This window comes from Callithrix jacchus, chromosome 1 (genome assembly GCF_049354715.1).
Source record: "Callithrix jacchus isolate 240 chromosome 1, calJac240_pri, whole genome shotgun sequence".
In the NCBI taxonomy this organism is placed as follows: domain Eukaryota; kingdom Metazoa; phylum Chordata; class Mammalia; order Primates; family Cebidae; genus Callithrix; species Callithrix jacchus.
In genome coordinates this window covers 192,879,280-192,896,149 of record NC_133502.1, presented here as the reverse complement: position 1 = coordinate 192,896,149, position 16,870 = coordinate 192,879,280, and the positions used below count along the sequence as shown (strand labels likewise).

Genomic DNA, 16,870 nt, shown 5'->3' with positions numbered 1-16,870 from the left:
ACATAACATCTTGAACATAGTTTGTAATAACATTAAATATAGCATATTGAACATACAGTTTGAGCATGCCAACCTGATGGGTGTGGAATGTATTATTCATTATAACTTTGATTTTCATTTCCCTGCTTTCAATAAGTTTGAGCTTTTAAAAAAATGTGATTATTGGTGTCTGTAATCCCAGCACTTTGGGAGACCGAGGCGGGTGGATCACGAGGTCAAGAGATCGAGACCACCCTGGTCAACATGGTGAAACCCCGTCTCTACTAAAAATACAAAAAAAAAATTAGCTGGGCATGGTGGCGCATGCCTGTAATCCCAGCTACTCAGGAGGCTGAGGCAGGAGAATTGCCTGAACCCAGGAGGTTGCGGTGAGCGGAGATCACACCATTGCATTCCAGCCTGGGTAACAAGAGCGAAACTCCGTCTCTAAAAAAAAAAAAAAAAAATGTGATTATTGGCTACACTGTTTCATGTTCTGAGAATTGCCTGTATATATATATATATTTGCCCATTTTTCTACTGAGTTGTGGTTTTTTTCTTATTGATTGGTAGTTCTTTACAATTTTATGGATACCAGTATTTTACTAGTTCAGTGCATTAATTGCAAATATTTGCACCTACTCTGTGACTTGCTCCCTTTCCACCCCCAATTTCTAAGGTGTTTTTTTTGAAGCACAAATTTGGAATCATAACAGGCGACTATCAATCTTTTCCTTAATGATTTGAGCATTTTGTGTTGTCCTTAAGAACTCAGGCCCTGTCCCAAGGTCATAGAGACATTCTCTTGTATTTTCTACTGATGCACCCACCATATTTAAGTCCATCTGTACTAATTTTTATGTATGATATGACATAGAGATTCTACTTTATTGCATTAACCAAAAAAATAAAATAAAATAAGACAGGTGTCTCAATTAATAAAGGTTAATTTAGCCAAAGTTTGAGGACGCGCCCAGGAAAGACACAAGTCTCAGATCCTAATGTTAACACCTCACATTTGGTAGAAATGACCTTCAAGATTCTCCATAGCAGAGATGTGGTTGAAGAAGAAAAGGAAGACATTGAGTTCGTAGATGGCAGTAGCTTCCTGAAAGAGGCAGAAGAAGGGCAGAATATGCAGTTGTCTCCTTGTGGGAAAGCATAGAGGCCAAAAGCCTCCCTGCCCAAACTTCAGCCCCAAAGATAGAGATAATAAATAGCCTTAACCAGCACCCTGGCACTAAGAAAAGGCAAGGCCTTATTTATACAGACGTGAGATACGTGTTCTCTGTGATCCATGTTCATGGTGCAATCGAGTAAGAAAAGGGACTTCTAAATGCCAATGACAAATCAAATATGCAACATAAATATTGGCACTACTGCAGGCGGTGGAAATGACAGATTGCTGAGGTCATCTAATGGGGGACTTTGGAATAATGAAGGGGAGCAACCTGGCACATACAGGGAGGGAAAGTCCTTGCTTCCTTCAATACCGCTTTATGAATATAAACCAAGACACTCCCCTAGGGAGTTACAGAAAGCCATGTAAGAGAGAGATCATCAGAGTTCCCTCTCAGAGGGATGGGCCCTAAATAAGAAAGGCAGGATTTGGGTGTCCAGAAATCTGAGTTGGGCTACTATAAATCCTGCCCATGATCTCTCGAACTATGGCAAGGAGGCTATGCACACTTGGCTCCTCAGGATAATAAGGACCCCAAAATTGAAGAAAATGATAGGTAAAGTGGCTGACCAGTGTGTCTATTGTCAGAGAAACAATGCTCAAACCAGACCTCCCATACCTCCCTTGGCCAAGGTGGTACAATTCAGGGGAATCGTGCAAGGGGAGGACTGGCACATTGGCTCCATGGCTTCCAGAGGATTTAAATATCCCCTGGTGCTTTGTTTTCTTGACGCTTTTACTGGCTGGATAGAGGCTTTTCCATGCTGGACTGAAAAGGTGGAAGCCATGAAGGCTTTACTAAAGGAGTTTACCCCTCGAATCAGTCTCCCTAAGTCAGTCCAGAATGCTAATGGACCCACATTCATTTCTAACATAGTGGCAAAAACCTCCCAGGCCTTGGTCATACAGTGGAAGTGGCATGTAGCCTGGAGACCAAACTGGTTGGGAAAGACCAAAAGGTCCAATAGAACTCCCAACGGTAGTTTAGCCAAGTCCTGCCAGGAGGCCCAAGAGAATTGGTTAAGGCTGTTACCCATACTCTTGGCCCAAGTACGGGTAGCACTCAGAGGAAGAATGGGACTTAGCACCTTTGAAATGTTATATGGGGCCGGGCATGGTGGCTCATGCCTGTAATCCCAGCACTTTGGGAGGCTGAGGCAGGTTGATCACTTGAGGTCAGGAGTTCAAGACCAGCCTGGCCAACATGGTAAAACCCCATCTCTACTAAAAATACAAAAAATTAGCCAGGTGTGGCGGCGTGTGCCTGTAATTCCAGCTACTCAGGAGGTTGAGGCAGGAGAATCATTTGAACCCGAGAGGCAGAGGTTGTAGTGAGCCGAGATCACACCACTGTACTCCAGCCTGGGGGACGGAGCAAGACTATCAGAAAGAAAGGAAAAGAAAGAAAGAAAGAGAGATTATATGGAGCTGGGCATAGCGACTCACACCTGTATTCCCAGCACTTTGAGAGGCCTAGGTGGGAGGATCATTTAAGCCCAGGAGTTTGAAACCAGCCTGAGCAAAATAGTGAGACTTCATCTCTATTAAAATAGTAATATTAATAACCCAGTGTGGTGGTGCGTGCCTGTAATCTCAGCTACTTTTGAGGCAGAGGGAGGAACATTGCTTGAACTCATGGAGGTCAAGGCTGTAGTGAGCCATGATGACCTGGACGACAGAGTCAGACCCTGTGAAAGAAAGAAAGAAAGAGAGAGAGAAAGAGAGAACGAGAGAAAGAGAGAGAGAAAGAGAGAACGAGAGAGAGAGAGAGAAAAGAAAGAAAGGGAAAGGAAAGAAATAAAGAAAAAGTGTTACATGTAGGGCCTTATCTAGGCATAGCCAACCCCTTCTCTTGTCCAGATGGGGAGGATATAAAGGGTGATAACACCATTGCACTCCAGCCTGGGTGACAAGAGTAAAAATCCATCTCAAAAAAAAAAAGAAAAGAAAAGAAAAAGGGGGTGAAGCATATCATGTTATTCATCTGGAGTCAGTGGTTGCTGCTGTCAACTGCCTCGGCATCCCCAGCCTCCTGGTCTCCTCTGGGGTAAAACTTCATCTGTTCAACTCAGGAGACTGGATATACCTCAGGACCCAGAAGGCCGAGTCCCCCAGGACCACCTCAGCCCTGTATGGATGGGGCATCTTTTATTTCTACAGTTTCTCGTCTCCACACCAGCAGAGAGGAGCGCACAGGACCCTGCAGGGCTGGACCCTACAGGTGTGGTGGCGTATCCCTGTAATCCCAGCTACTCGGGAAGCTGAGGCAGGAGAATCGCTTGAGCCTCACTGCAGAGGTTGCAGTGAGCCGAGACGTGCCGCTGCACTCCAGCCTGGGCAACAGAGTGAGACTCTGCTCAAAAAAATAAAAATAAATAAATAAATAAAACTTAAGGAAAAATCTGTCAGGAAACAGGATTGAAGGGAGGAAAAGCAGTACCTCTTGCCTTTTACCTCTTATAAAGTTGAGTATACTCCAAATAGGAGGTATGGATTCACTTCTTTTGAGTGTTTGGCTGCCCTATGCCTACTGGCATCTCTGAACCTTTCATCCCTGGATTGAGTGATCCCTGGATTATGGGGACTTGAACTAACTAGAAATCTTGGAGCATATATATTATCCTCAGCAGGTAAAAAGGGCATAGCCTCTGCCAACTAACAAGCCTTGCCATCCTTTTTGGCCAGGAGATTAGGTGTAAATCAAGGTTTTTGAAGAAAGCCTGCACTGTCACCTTGCTGGCAAAGACCTTAGGAAGTGCAGTCATGCACCTCATTTCCGTTTCGGTGTCCCCATATACAATGGTGTCCCCATGAGATTATAATGCGGATGAATCACTACTCCTGTCATTCCAGCACGTTGGGAGGCCGAGGCGGGTGGATCATTTGAGCCCAGGAGTTTGAGACCAGTCTGGGCAATATGGTGAAACCCTGTCTATAAAAAATACAAAATAAGCCAGGCATGGTGGTGCCTGCCTGTAGTCCCAGCTACTTGGAAAGCTGAGGTGGGAGACTCACCGGAGCCCAGGAAAGTCGAGGCTGCAGCGAGCCATGGTCATGCCACTGCACTCCAGCCTGGGCAACAGTGAGACCTTGTCTCAAAGAAAAAAAAAAAAGATTATAATGCCTAATGCCATATTTTTACTGTAGCTTTTCAGCTTTTCTATGTTTAGATATGTTTAGTACAAAAATGCTTACCATTCTGTAGGCCGGGACTGACTGGTGAGCAGGTCCCCGACCCCATGACATCACCCCACCTGGCCTGGGGCCGCTTGATGGAGCAGGAGTGGCTCACTCCAGGCAGCCAGCGTGGGGGGTGAGGCTGCCCTGGAAGGAGTTGGGGCCTGAGAGGGGTCCAGCATCCCTCTCCTCAGCTTGCTGGCCAGGCCCCTGCTTCCCCACTCCCCCTGCCTAGCCGCCACCGCCCAGTGCTACCTCTGGCCACCTCTGCCATGTTCATCAGATGAATTTTTCTTTTTTCTTCTTTTTTTTTTTTTTTGAGACAGGGTTTCACTCTTGTTACCCAGGCTGGAGTGCAATGGCGTGATCTCAGCTCACCGCAACCTCCGCCTCCTGGGTTCAGGCAATTCTGCCTCAGCCTCCTGAGTAGCTGGGATTACAGGCACACACCACCATGACCAGCTAATTTTTTGTATTTTTAGTAGAGACGGGGTTTCACCATGTTGACCAGGATGGTCTCCATCTCTTGACCTCGTGATCCACCTGCCTCGGCCTCCCAAAGTGCTGGGATTACAGGCATGAGCCACCGTACCTGGCCAGATGAATTTTTCTATGCCCTTAATCATGCCAAACAAACATTTTTAAAAAAATGAAAAACTATCTGAAACATAAGCAGTTGTGCTATGTAATTTTGATTGCTGGTGATGGCAGAATTCCAGCTCACAGACTGGTGTTCTCCTCTGTCTCAGACTGTTTTGCTGCCATGTTTACTAAGGATGTCAGAGAAGCAAGACAAGAAGAAATAATAACGGAAGGAATAGAACCAAATTCATCAGGGTCCTTGAGCCAGTATGCTTGTACAGGCTGCCTGGAATTCAAAGAAGATAATGCATGGCCGGGCACGGTGGCTCACGCCTGTAATCCCAGCACTTTGGGAGGCTGAGGCGGGTGGATCACGAGGTCAGGAGATCGAGACCATCCTGGTCAACATGGTGAAACCCCGTCTCTACTAAAAATACAAAAAATTAGCTGGGCATGGTGGCGTGTGCCTGTAATCCCAGCTACTCAGGAGGCTGAGGCAGGAGAATTGCCTGAACCCAGGAGGTGGAGGTTGCGGTGAGCTGAGATCGCGCCATTGCACTCCAGCCTGGGTAACGAGCGAAACTCTGTCTCAAAAAAAAAAGAAGATAATGCCGAGTGCCTGTTGCTATCTACAGCTTGTCTTCTTCCTTTTTTTTTTTTTTTTCATTGTTGTTGTTTGGAGACAGAGTCTCGCTTGCTCTGTGGCCCAGGCTGGACTGCGATGTCACAATCTCAGCTCACTGCAACCTCCTCCTCCTGAGTTCAAGCAATTCCCTTGCCTCAGCCTCCCAAGTGCTGGGATTACAGGTACCTGCCACCACGCCCAGCTAATTTTGTGTATTTTTAGTAGAGATGAGGTTTCACCATGTTGGCCAGGCTGGTCTAAAACTTCTGACCTCAAGTTATCCACCCATTTCGGCCTCCCAAAGTGCTGGAATTACAGGCATGAGCCACTGTGCCCAGCCGCATGCTGTGAGTTTTTAACGAAATAACTTCACCCATCCAACTGTCTTGAAATTCATTCCTTTGCTGATGCCCAAGGTTGGACAGATTTGCACAAAGTGGCTCACAATTCTACTGTTGAGCATTTCGTGGAAGTAATCAGAAACCAGGAGTTTGTGTTGTTACAGCCAGTGAAATTGCAAAGCTCTAGGCTAGCGATGACACGAACATCCCTGATGATGAGACAATTTTGAATGCACTTCTTACTTGGGCCTGTCATGATTTGCTACAGACAAAGATCGAAGCAAACTTTTGGCTTATATTGGGCCACCTCTTCTTGCACCACAGTTCCTGGCAGACATGGAAAGTAATGTACTTTTTGGGGATGATATAGAATGTCAGAAACTAATTATGGAAGCAGTGAAACCATTCATTACCAGAGAGAAGACCATGGTAGAAAGTCCCCAGACAAAACCTAGGAAGTCAACTGTTGGTACATTCTTTGCAGTTGAGAGAATGGATTCAACAAAAGGAGCAACAAGCATTGAAAAGCGTGATCTCTGTACAAATGTGTGGACTCCAGTAGCAAATATGAATGGGAGGAGGCTACAGTTCGGGGTTGCAGTGCTAGATGACAAACCGTATGTGGTTGGGGGAAGATATGGACTGAAGACTTCGAATACCACAGAGTGCTACAACCCCAAACATAGTGATGCCACCTATGTCCACACATAGACCTGGCCTTGCTGTGGCTGTACTGGAAGGTCCCGTGTATACCGCAGGAGGGCATGAAGGCTGGGGCTATCTGAATGCAGTGGAAATCTGCAAAAAATCTCCTAATCACTTATTAATAGGACTGACGGGAGGATAATAGATAGCTATGGTGACTTCATGTGAGATTGTTCAGGCCACTCCACATAGTGCACCGATTAGTGCACATTTTGAACTAGACGCTCATCTTGATCAAAGAATAGACAGCTAGGCTTGATGTGGCTAATATAAACAGGAGGCTTATGTTAAGATTAATTATAGAGAGTGGAGTGTGGGGAGAGGGATTCTTATGAGTTCAGTAATAGTGCTAGATTTGAAGCAATAATGTATGGGGGGTGTATTTCTATACATTGTCGTACATTATACAACAATGTGTACAGAGTTTTATTGCATCTGTGATTTTTACTGCCGAGTGCCCCCTGACGTCCTGGTGGTGGTGTCCCCACTGCTCCCAAAGCTCCCAGGCTCCTGTGTCTCTTTCTCCCAGTTCCTTCCTAGCCATACTTCCGGCTCGATTCGCCTGTGGATAGACCCAGTCCCTACTTCTAGAAGCCTCCAGGGATAATTCTCATTGCCTCCTGCTCATTCTACATCCTGCAAAGCCCCTTTCATCAGGTTCTGCAAGGAAAGTCAGGCCCTGGGAATTCCCATGCATAATCCCTTCTCAGACAGGGTGTCTGTGAGGGGGCACCACAGGGCACAGACACCCGTGTCGGGGGAGACAGTATGGTCCAGGCTGCTCTGCCTTTGCCACGGGCCTCTCCCCAGCCTACTCCTGGGCCTCCTTAGAATGCTTGCTGCTGTGAGAATTGCAGGCTCCCTGGCCTTGTAAGAATTGAAGGTTCCCTGGCCTTATGACAACACAAAGGGAAACAAGAAGTTCCAGAATACAGGGCCCTGGCCCAGATCAGAGAGGGCACAGGGACGGGGCCCTGGCCAGACACAGGCCCAGGTCTGCAGCTGGCCAGTTGTGGCTGTGGTGCCTGGCATTGTCTCAACATGGCCCTGGAGCTCTACATGGACCTGCTGTCAGCACCCTGCCGGGCCGTCTACATCTTCTCGAAGAAGCATGACATCTCGTTCAACTTTCAGTTTGTGGATCTGCTGAAAGGTCAGCTCCCGCTGCTGCCCAGCAGGCCTGGTCCTGGGGGAGGCAGGGCACATAGCTTGGGGCTTTTATTTTTTCCTTTATTTTATTTATTTATTTATTTTAGGAAGATTCTCGCTCTGTTGCTTTGGTTGTAGTGCAGTCGTGCTATTTTGGTTCATTGCCACCTCCAATGGGTTCAAGTGATTCTCCCAGCTCAGCCTCCTGGCAGCTGGGATTACAGGTGTATACCACCACACCCGGCTAACTTTTTGTAATTTTAGAAGGGATGGAGTTTCACCATGTTGGCCAGGCTGGTCTTGAACTCCTAATCTCAAGTGATCAGCCCAACTCAGCCTCCAAAGTGCTGAAATTACAGGTGTTAGCCACCTCACCCAGCCTGATTGGGGCGTTTCTGAGAAGCAGAGACAGAGACAAGGGAGTCCCCCGAGAGGTCTGCAGGGAAGGAAGGGAAGCCAGGGGGCTTGTAGGCTGCATCCATGTCTAGCCTATCTTAGCCAGTCCCCACTAATGGCAGTCCCCATGCCAGAGATGAACAGGCTCTTCTAGGGGAAGGGAAACTAAAGAGCGGCTGAGACTCCCTGGGCTCCCACCAGGCACCCTCACTTCCTGGTGGGAGTCTAGGACCTTGTGAACACAGCACCTGCCTGCCAGGTTGGCAGACGGGGCAGAAGTGCACAGTCTGTCTACACCCATCCTCCCCAGTGTTCCAAATGGCTCAGGGCTCCACTGACCCCTAGTGAGGGTCAGAGGGTTGGGTTCCAACTCCATCCCGGGCACACAGGGGCTCCAAGAGTTCAGCCTGCAAAAGCAGAAGCCTTTGGAGCACAGAGGAAGACACAGAAGCTGTGGAAATGAACAGGGTGCGAGTGGAGCCCTGGAAATGTTTCCAACAGGAGGCAGCTGGTCCAGGAAGAGCTTCAGTTCCTGGCCCCACATCAGGTTCCCTGTTCAGACAACCCCGATTGCATCTGAGGGGCTCCCCTTTGGATGTCCAGCTGTGTGCTGGGCCCAGCTTCCTTAAAGCCAGGACAGAGTGAGGGTGATGGGTGCGGGGCTGGGACCCAGGCCCTCAGGGCTTCAGGTGATTCAGAGGCTGTGGCTGCAGATCCTGCTTTGTGGGTGGGCACTGGAAGCCTCCAGCTTCTGGGCCAAAGGGTCATCCTGGTCCTGGGACACAGGGAGGAGGCACGGGAGTCACCAGCCCTAGAGTGGGGCAGGCTGGGAGCCAGCAGTTCTTATCCCAGTCAGATTCTGCCACTGCCTTGCCCTGTGACCTGGGGTGAGCCGCGATGTCCCTCCAGACCTCAGTTCCCTCTTCTTGAGAAAAGAGGGGGGCATTTGTGTCTCTGGGAGTCTCAGTTCTCTCTCCCCTGGAGTCCCACAGCCTCAGACCTTCGCTGCTCCTCCCAGGTCACCATCACAGCAAAGAATACATTGACATCAACCCCCTCAGGAAGCTGCCCAGCCTCAAAGACGGGAAATTTGTCTTAACTGAAAGGTGAGTCTTCCCCAGGGCCCTTGCACTGTCTGTCTCTGCTCTTCCTGGGAGACTCAGTGGGAGCATCTGTCTATTTACCACACTCACAGGCACACTAAAGTTGAGTGAATGCTGATGAACAAGGTTCATGATGAACTCCGCAGACCCACCGCCCAGCTGCCAACTTGGGGTCCATTTTACATCAGTTCTATTCCCCTGCCTTCTAGACACCCCACCATTTCATAATGTCTACGGGCCAGCTCATGTCTATAATTCAGTACTTTGGGAGGCTGAAGTGGGTAGATGGCCTGCGCTCAGGAGTTGAAGACCAACCTAGCCTGAACAACATGGCACAACCCCATCTCTACAAAAATACAAAATGTAGCCAGCGTGGTGGCCCACACCTGTCATCCCAGTTACTCAGGAGGCTGAGGTGGAAGGATTGCTTAGGTGGAGGTTGCAGTGAGCCATGATTAACGTCATTGCACTCCAGCCTAGGCGACAGAGTGAGACTCCATCTCAAAAAATAAAAATAAGTAAATAAATCAATAAATGTTTAGAAACATACCTCTAAGAGGTAAGCGTTCTTAAAAAAAAAAAAGGCTGGGTGAGGTGGCTCATCCCTGTAATACATGCACTTTGGGAGTCTGAGGCGGGAGGATTGCCTGAGGTCGGGAGTTTGAGACCAGCCTGATCAACATAAAGAAGCCCCCTCTCCACTAAAAATACAAAATTATCTGGGCCTGGTGGCGCACGCCTGAAATCCCCGCTACTCAAGAGGCTGAAGCAGGAGAACTGCTTGCATCCCAGAGGCAGAGGTTGCGGTGAGCCGAGATGATGCCAATGCACTCCAGCCTGGGCAACAAGAGTGAAACTTAAATTTAAAAAAAGCAACAGGCTGGGTATGGTGGTTCATGCCTGTAATCCCAGCACTTTGAGAGGCTGACATGGGAGGCTCGCTTGAGGCCAGGAGTTCAAGACAACAGTGAACTCTGATTGCACCACTGCACTCCAGCCTGGGCTATGATAGAGTGTAGCATCACTACAATACCATTAGGATACCTAATGAAATTAACAGTAATTCCTAGATTTTATCTAACATTTGGTGCCTGTTCAAAACTCTCTGATTGTCTCCTAAATATTTTCCTGGCAGTTTGTTTGGATCAGGTCTGAAGGAGATCTGAGTCTTGCAGCTTGTTGCCGTGTCTCTCCTCCACTTTTAATCGATAGCTCTCTCCATGCCCTGACCTTTCCACCTTGGCATGGCTGCTGTGATGATAAAGGAACCCTTGTCCTGTGGAGGTTCCCATAGCAGCCATCAATCAGCAAGGCCTAGGATGTCCCCTCCAAAGCATGGCTCCCCCCCCACCCCGTCCCCTTCCCTCACTCTGATGCGTGTCTCCCCCCCTCCCCTTCCCTCACTCTGATGCATGTCTCCCCCACCCCCCCGTCCCCTTCCCTCACTCTGATGCATGTCTCCCCTCCATCCCCTTCCCTCTGTTCCCACGGCCTCCACCCTTCCCAGACACCACAACCTTCCCAATAGTTGCTGGCCTCCCTGTTGTCCATTCTGCCCCCTTGGGCTCACCCTCCATCACGAGGCAGAAAGGTGGATCCTTTCATGGCCTGGCTTACATACTGCCTAATCTTAAGAATTAAGTCTGTAACCTCCCTGCATCTCCAGGGGCCATCATCTGTGGCCTCCACAGTGTCTCAGTCTCACCACTCCCCAGTCACCCACTCCCTTCTTCCAGTTGCACCCACCTGCTCTCCTTCAAATTCACCTTGCTCCCCTTACCCTGGTATTTCAGCATGTGTTTTTCTTTGCCTGTTTTTAGAGGCAGAGTCTCCCTCTGGTCCAAGCTGGAGTGCAGTGGCACAATCTTGGCTCACTACAACCTCTGCCTCCCATGTACAAATGACTGTCGTGCCTCAGCCTCCCAAGTAGCTGGGACTACAGGTGTGCACCACCACACCTGGCTAATTTTTCTATTCTCATTTTAGTAGAGACAGGGTTTCACATGTTGGCCAGGCTGGTCTCCAACTCCTGACCTCGAGTGATCTGCTTCCCAAAGTGCTGGGATTACAGGTGTGAGCCACCGTGACTGGCCTGTTTTTGTTTTTGAAAAAGGATCTGGCTCTTTCACTGAAGCTGGATTGCTGTGGTGCGACCTTGGCTCACTGCAGCCCCAAACTCCTGGGCTCGAGTGATCCTCCCTCAGCATCCTGATTCGGCACGTGCTCTTCCCCTTGCTGGCCTACTCTCCTCTACCACCAGCCCCAACTCCTGCTCACCCTGCAGGTCTTCCTCCCTGCCCTTGCTGACTGTCAGACAGCTCTAGTGAAGATCTTTCCCAGGGCTGTTTGGGCTCCTCCTTTCCCTGGAAGCCCTAGCAGTTGGGCCCAGGTCACACTGGGGTGACTGAGTAGGGGCACTCGGGAAGGCAAGAGCAGTGCCCCTGACTGGTCCCTTCCGCAGCGTGTCCATCCTCTCCTATCTGTGTCGCAAGTACAGTGCACCATTGCACTGGTACCCGCCAGACCTGCACACACGTGCCCGTGTGGAGGAGTTTATGGCTTGGCAACACACAGCCTTTCAGCTGCCCATGAAGAGGATAGTCTGGCTCAAGGTGAGCAGGGTCACTTGTGGGGCTTGGGGACAGAGAGTCAGGAAGGCTGGAGACCACTTCCGGCCCTGATCACTGCTGGTGAACTAAAGTAAGTCTCCCTCCCTCTCTGGGCCTCATTTCCTCAGCTCCTTCTCCTGCCTGCCTAGCAGAGCTGTCAGGAGTGTGGATTGAAACAATGGGTATGAAAGAGTCTTAGTAGGGAAAGGGGAAGGGCATACAGGAGGTGCTGATGTTAGCCACCCCAGGACAGCATTCCATGCTTTTCATTCTGAACAAGAGAATCTCAAAGTCAAAAGGCCCATAGAAGGCCAGGCGCAGTGGCTCACAACTGTAATCCCAGTACCTTGGGAGGCTGAGGAGGGAGAATCACTCAAGGTCAGGAGTTCAAGACCAGCCTAGCCGACATGGCGAAACCCGTCTCTACCAAAAATACAAAACAAATTAGCCAGATGTGGTGTCGTGCACCTGTAATCCCAGCTGCTCGGGAGGCTGATGTAGGAGAATCACTTAAACTTGGGAGGTAAAGTTGGCAGTAAACCGAGATCGGACCACTGCACTCCAGCCTGGGCAACAGAGTGAGACTCCATCTCAAAAAGAGAGAGAGAGAAAGGCTATAGAAAATTTGAAAATGACAACCAGTACATGTGTCCCTATTTCTAATTGTATGCCTGTAACAGGCATCACTTAATCAACCACAGGATTTATGCCTGATGAGCTAACCAAATCATTGTGAACACATAGTAACTTCCGGCAATCAGAACTTCCACCAATCAGAACTGCTAAAAGAGGTGAAACTACTTTATGTCCTGGGAACTGTCCAATAGCTATTGAGCAGACAAGAGTACAGAGACCTGGTAGGGCAGATAGCCCACGAGTGTTTCCCTCCTCTTCCCAACCCTGGCCAGTTGCTGATCCCAAAGATAACAGGGGAGGAAGTTTCAGCTGAGAAGATCGATCACGCAGTGGCGGAGGTGAAGAACAGCCTGAAGCTCTTTGAGGAGTATTTTCTTCAGGACAAGATGTTCATCACTGGGGACCAAATCTCACTGGCTGACTTGGTGGCCGTGGTGGAGATAATGCAGGTGTGGGGAGGGGTGGAGGAGGGTTAGACCTTGGGCAGAGGTGGAACTCCTCTGTGATCAGTGGGGCCGTCACTTGAGGATAGGCTGGTGAAGCCGGGAAGGCAGGTGGAGCTGCCATAGGGGCTGTGGGAGCCAGGTCTGGGTGCCCGGACTCAATGTGGGGGCAACAGGAAGCACAGAATGTTATGAAACAGGAGGGATCACAATTCTCCACACTTGACAAAGATTCTTCAGTGTGGGAGGAGCTGGAGGGTGAGCCTGAGATAGGGAAAAGGGCACTGCATTTCCTGGTCAGTCCACCAGGATCCCAGATGCCTCCTCCTCTTGCTGGACTCCCCAGGAAATGTTCACTGGCTTCCTGGCTATCCTTCTGGCCCTGTCTCTTTCCCAGAGCTCCAGACAGACAGCTGTGAAGGACAGCTCTCCTGGCTGGGTCTGAGCGGCATCCACTGTGCGTTTGGAGGCACATCTGGGTGTGGGGCATGTATGTGGCCTCTACATGCACGGGAGGGTGACCAGTTCTGCCTCTCAAGATGCTGGCCAGGGTCTACACTGGCCATCCTGCACACCAGCTAGGGCACTGCACACTCACCAAAGAGAGTGGCCAGAGCTATGCCCAGGAGGAGGCATCCGGGATCCTGGGGGATTGACCAAGAAACACAGTGTTCTTTTCCCTATCCCAGAGATCTCTGACTGATATGCAAATTAGTCTCTTCGATCTGCTTGCAGTGCAGATCAGCATGAGAAAAAGTCATTCTGGCCTCCCCCAAGGGTTCAGTCATAGGCTTCGTCCCACACCCCTTACATTTCACCCACCACCTCACCCATCTTGGGCTTCCCGAAGATCTTGCGTGCAAGCCAAGCTACAGGGTAGACTGCCTTAGTGAGCCAGCCAAACTGCAGGGCAGACTGCCCGCCAGGTCTCCCGTTCTAGCCCCTGTGCTTGATCACAGTGGGAGGTTAAACATGGGGTAAAAAAAACTGAGGTCTCCCCCTCATCCACATATACACACCTGGGATAAGGGGTTTTCCTGAAAGAAGGCAGGATTCATGGGAGGTCGCGGGCTGGAGAAGTAGAAGCTGCCTGGGCCAGGAGCCCTCTCTGTGTGGTTCAGAACTTGGAGCGAGAAGACCAGTGACCAAGGACCCTGGGGAATTCTGGATCCTCTATCCCCACCTGCATGTATTACATAGTCTGTGACCCCTTGCTCAGGCTTAGGGGACAGCAGCCTAATTCTTTGCAGAGGCTGATGGGGAGAGCCCCTGAGGCTGTGGGCAAGGACCCAGGTGGGGCTGGTCCCCAGGATGACCACCTCTTCCTCTTTGTCTATCTATAGCCCATGGCAGCCAACTATAATGCCTTCCTGAACAGCTCTAAGCTAGCTGAGTGGCGCAAGCGGGTGGAGCTGAGTATCGGCTCCGGCCTCTTTATGGAGGCCCACAGTCGACTAATGCAGTTGGCTGACTGGGACTTTTCAACATTGGATCCAGTGGTCAAGGAGAATATTTCTGAGTTGCTGAAGAAGAGCAAGTGACCCTAGGTGCAGCCCGTCCTGCAGGGCTTGGCTGGCTCAGCAATCTGAGCCATGTTCCTCAGAGGAAATGCTAAAAAAACAAAACAACAACAACAAAAAAACCTGTTCTTTGCCTAATAAAGAACTGGAACAACCATCACAGCTGCTGAGCAACAGACAGTTGGTGTATGCGTAGGGTCTGATGTGGGAGTGGGTGGTGGTCACAGATCCTTCCAGTTTTCCAAAAAAATTTTAAGAGTAAAGGGTTCAATATAGTTGCATTGTCAGTAATAATAGTTGGTGACTTCAAAACCCCACTTTCATTAATAGAAAAACTACAGAAGATCATCAAGGAAATAGAGGACTTGAAAAACACCGTAAACCAATTGCCCACAGTAGACACGAACAGAACTTTCCACCGGACTAGAGCAGAACAAGCATTCTTCTAAAGAGCATGTGGAATATTCTCCAGTGTAGAGCGTATATTTGGTCATAGGTCTCAAATTTAAGAAGATTGAAATCATACAAAGTATGTTCTCTGGACACACTGGAATCAAGTTAAAAATCAAGAACAGAAGGAAAACTAGAAAATTCACAAGCATACAGAAATTAAAGAGCCCACTCTTAAACAACAAATGGGTCAAAGAAGAAATCACAAGGGACATTAGAAAGTATCTTAAACAAATAAAAATGAAAACACAACATGCCAAAATTTACAGGATGCAGCAGCAGCAGTGCTGCGAGCAAAATTTATATCTGTAAGCATATAAATTAAAAAAGAGCAGCCTCGAATCAATAACCTAACCTTATACCTTAAGGAACTAGAAAAATAAGAGCAAACTAGACCCAACACCAATAGAAGAAAGGAAATAATAAAGATTAGAATGGAGGTAAATAGGAAATAGAGGAACAACAGAGAAAATAAAAAAATTGTATCTTTGAAAAGATCAACAAAATTGATTAGAAGAGCTAAGTGAAAAAAATTAGGCTTAAATTATTCACCAAGAAAGTGGAGGCTGGGTGCAGTGGCTCATACCTGTAATCCCAGCACTTGGGGAAGCCGAGGCAGTAGGATCACTTGGGTCCAGGAGATTGAGAACAGCCTGGATAACACAGTGAGACTTTTTTATAAAAAAAAAAAATTTTTTTTAATTAGCTGGGTGTGGTGGTGTGTGCCTGTAGTCCTAGCTAACTGGGTGGCTGAGGTGGAAGGATCACTCAAGTCCAGGGGTTCAAGGTTACATTGAGCTATGATTGCGCCACTGCACTCCAGCCTGGACAACATAGGAAAACCTTATCTCCAGCCTGGGCGACAGCGTGACCCTGTCTCAAAAAAAAAGAATGTGAGATACCATGGGGAAGGTGTGGCCCTGGGGTAGGGGCTGGGAGACTGGAAAGCAGCTGTTAGCAGTCCCATTGCTGCCCAGAGCAGACAGTGCCCTGTCCACCCTCATGAGCTCCTTGGACTCCTTGGACAGGACTGACTACACATGAGAATGTGGGGACCCTTATTTTGAAATTGTTAAGAATCTCAAGATGGCAACACCAAAGCTTTAAACCAAGTGCACGGCCCTTCCGAGTTGTAGACCCACGAGGCCGACAGACTGCCATTCACATCCTGGTATAGCCACTCCTCTTGAGTGTGGCTGGGGCCTGTGCTCTATTGCTTGGAAGCAAGGCTTATCCCGAAGCCTTATTTTCAGGGAGGTGGATTTGAGAGCTATTATCCCACCTCCTTGCTTGGTGCCCTGCGAATAAATCTTTTCTCTTTTGCAAAACTCGGGTCACGGTGATTAACTTACTGTGCATGGGCAGGACGGACCTGGTCCTGGCCAGTAACACCCGCAAGGCATTCTGGGAGTCTGCGCTGCCAAGGCAGCACTGAGCAATGGTTGGGAGTGGTCTGTCTAAATGACTTTTCTCTTTTTTCTAGGCTGGGCACGGTGGCTCATACCTGTAATCCCAGCATTTTGGGAGGCCAAGGCAGGCAGATCACTTGAGGGCAGGAGTTCAAGACCAGCCTGGCCAACATGGTAAAACCCTATCTCTACTAAAAATACAAACATTAGCTGAACATGGTGGCATATGCCTGAAATCCCAGCTACTTGGGTGGCTGAGGCACGAGAATCACTTGAGCCCAGGAGGCAGAGGTTGCAGTGAATCCTGAGATTGTGCCACTGCACTCCAGCCTGGGTAACAGAGACTCAGTCTCAAATAAACAAACAAAAAAACACTCTTTTTTTTTTTTTCTATAACAAATACAGCCTCTTGTGAGTTGGTTAATGTGAGTCAGACCCAAAGAAAATTATAAATCCTGAAATGCAGACCAAATTAGTTGTTTTTTTTTTTTTTAGACCAAGTTTCCCTCTTGTATCCCAAGCTGGAGTGCAATGGCGCAATCTCGGCTCACTGCAACCTCTGCCTC

At 48.9% G+C, this 16,870-nt stretch overlaps 1 protein-coding gene across 2 annotated transcripts; it reads left to right on the top strand.

Moving 5' to 3' along the window:
- The first annotated feature begins 7,540 nt into the window (after positions 1-7,540).
- Positions 7,541-14,746, top strand: LOC100389598 (glutathione S-transferase theta-4). Of its 2 annotated transcripts, XM_078335632.1 has the most exons (6): positions 7,541-7,742; positions 8,524-8,681; positions 9,153-9,240; positions 11,699-11,849; positions 12,755-12,931; positions 14,269-14,746. In XM_078335632.1, exons 2-6 carry the CDS (start codon positions 8,594-8,596, stop codon positions 14,464-14,466), a joined length of 702 nt encoding a protein of 233 aa, XP_078191758.1. In that variant the 5' UTR covers positions 7,541-7,742; positions 8,524-8,593; the 3' UTR covers positions 14,467-14,746. The 2 variants fall into 2 exon arrangements, with proteins under 2 accessions (XP_078191758.1, XP_002743653.1); XM_002743607.6 differs by lacking the exon at positions 8,524-8,681 and having other exon boundaries at positions 14,269-14,736.
- Positions 14,747-16,870: the final 2,124 nt, after the last annotated feature.

Coding starts and splice junctions, on each gene's coding strand:
- LOC100389598 (XM_002743607.6), top strand. CDS start 7,631: ATGGCCCTGGAGCTCTACATGGACCTGCTGTCAGCACCCTGCCGGGCC. Junction 7,743..9,152: donor GTTTGTGGATCTGCTGAAAG/GTCAGCTCCCGC, acceptor TGCTCCTCCCAG/GTCACCATCACAGCAAAGAA. Junction 9,241..11,698: donor AAATTTGTCTTAACTGAAAG/GTGAGTCTTCCC, acceptor TCCCTTCCGCAG/CGTGTCCATCCTCTCCTATC.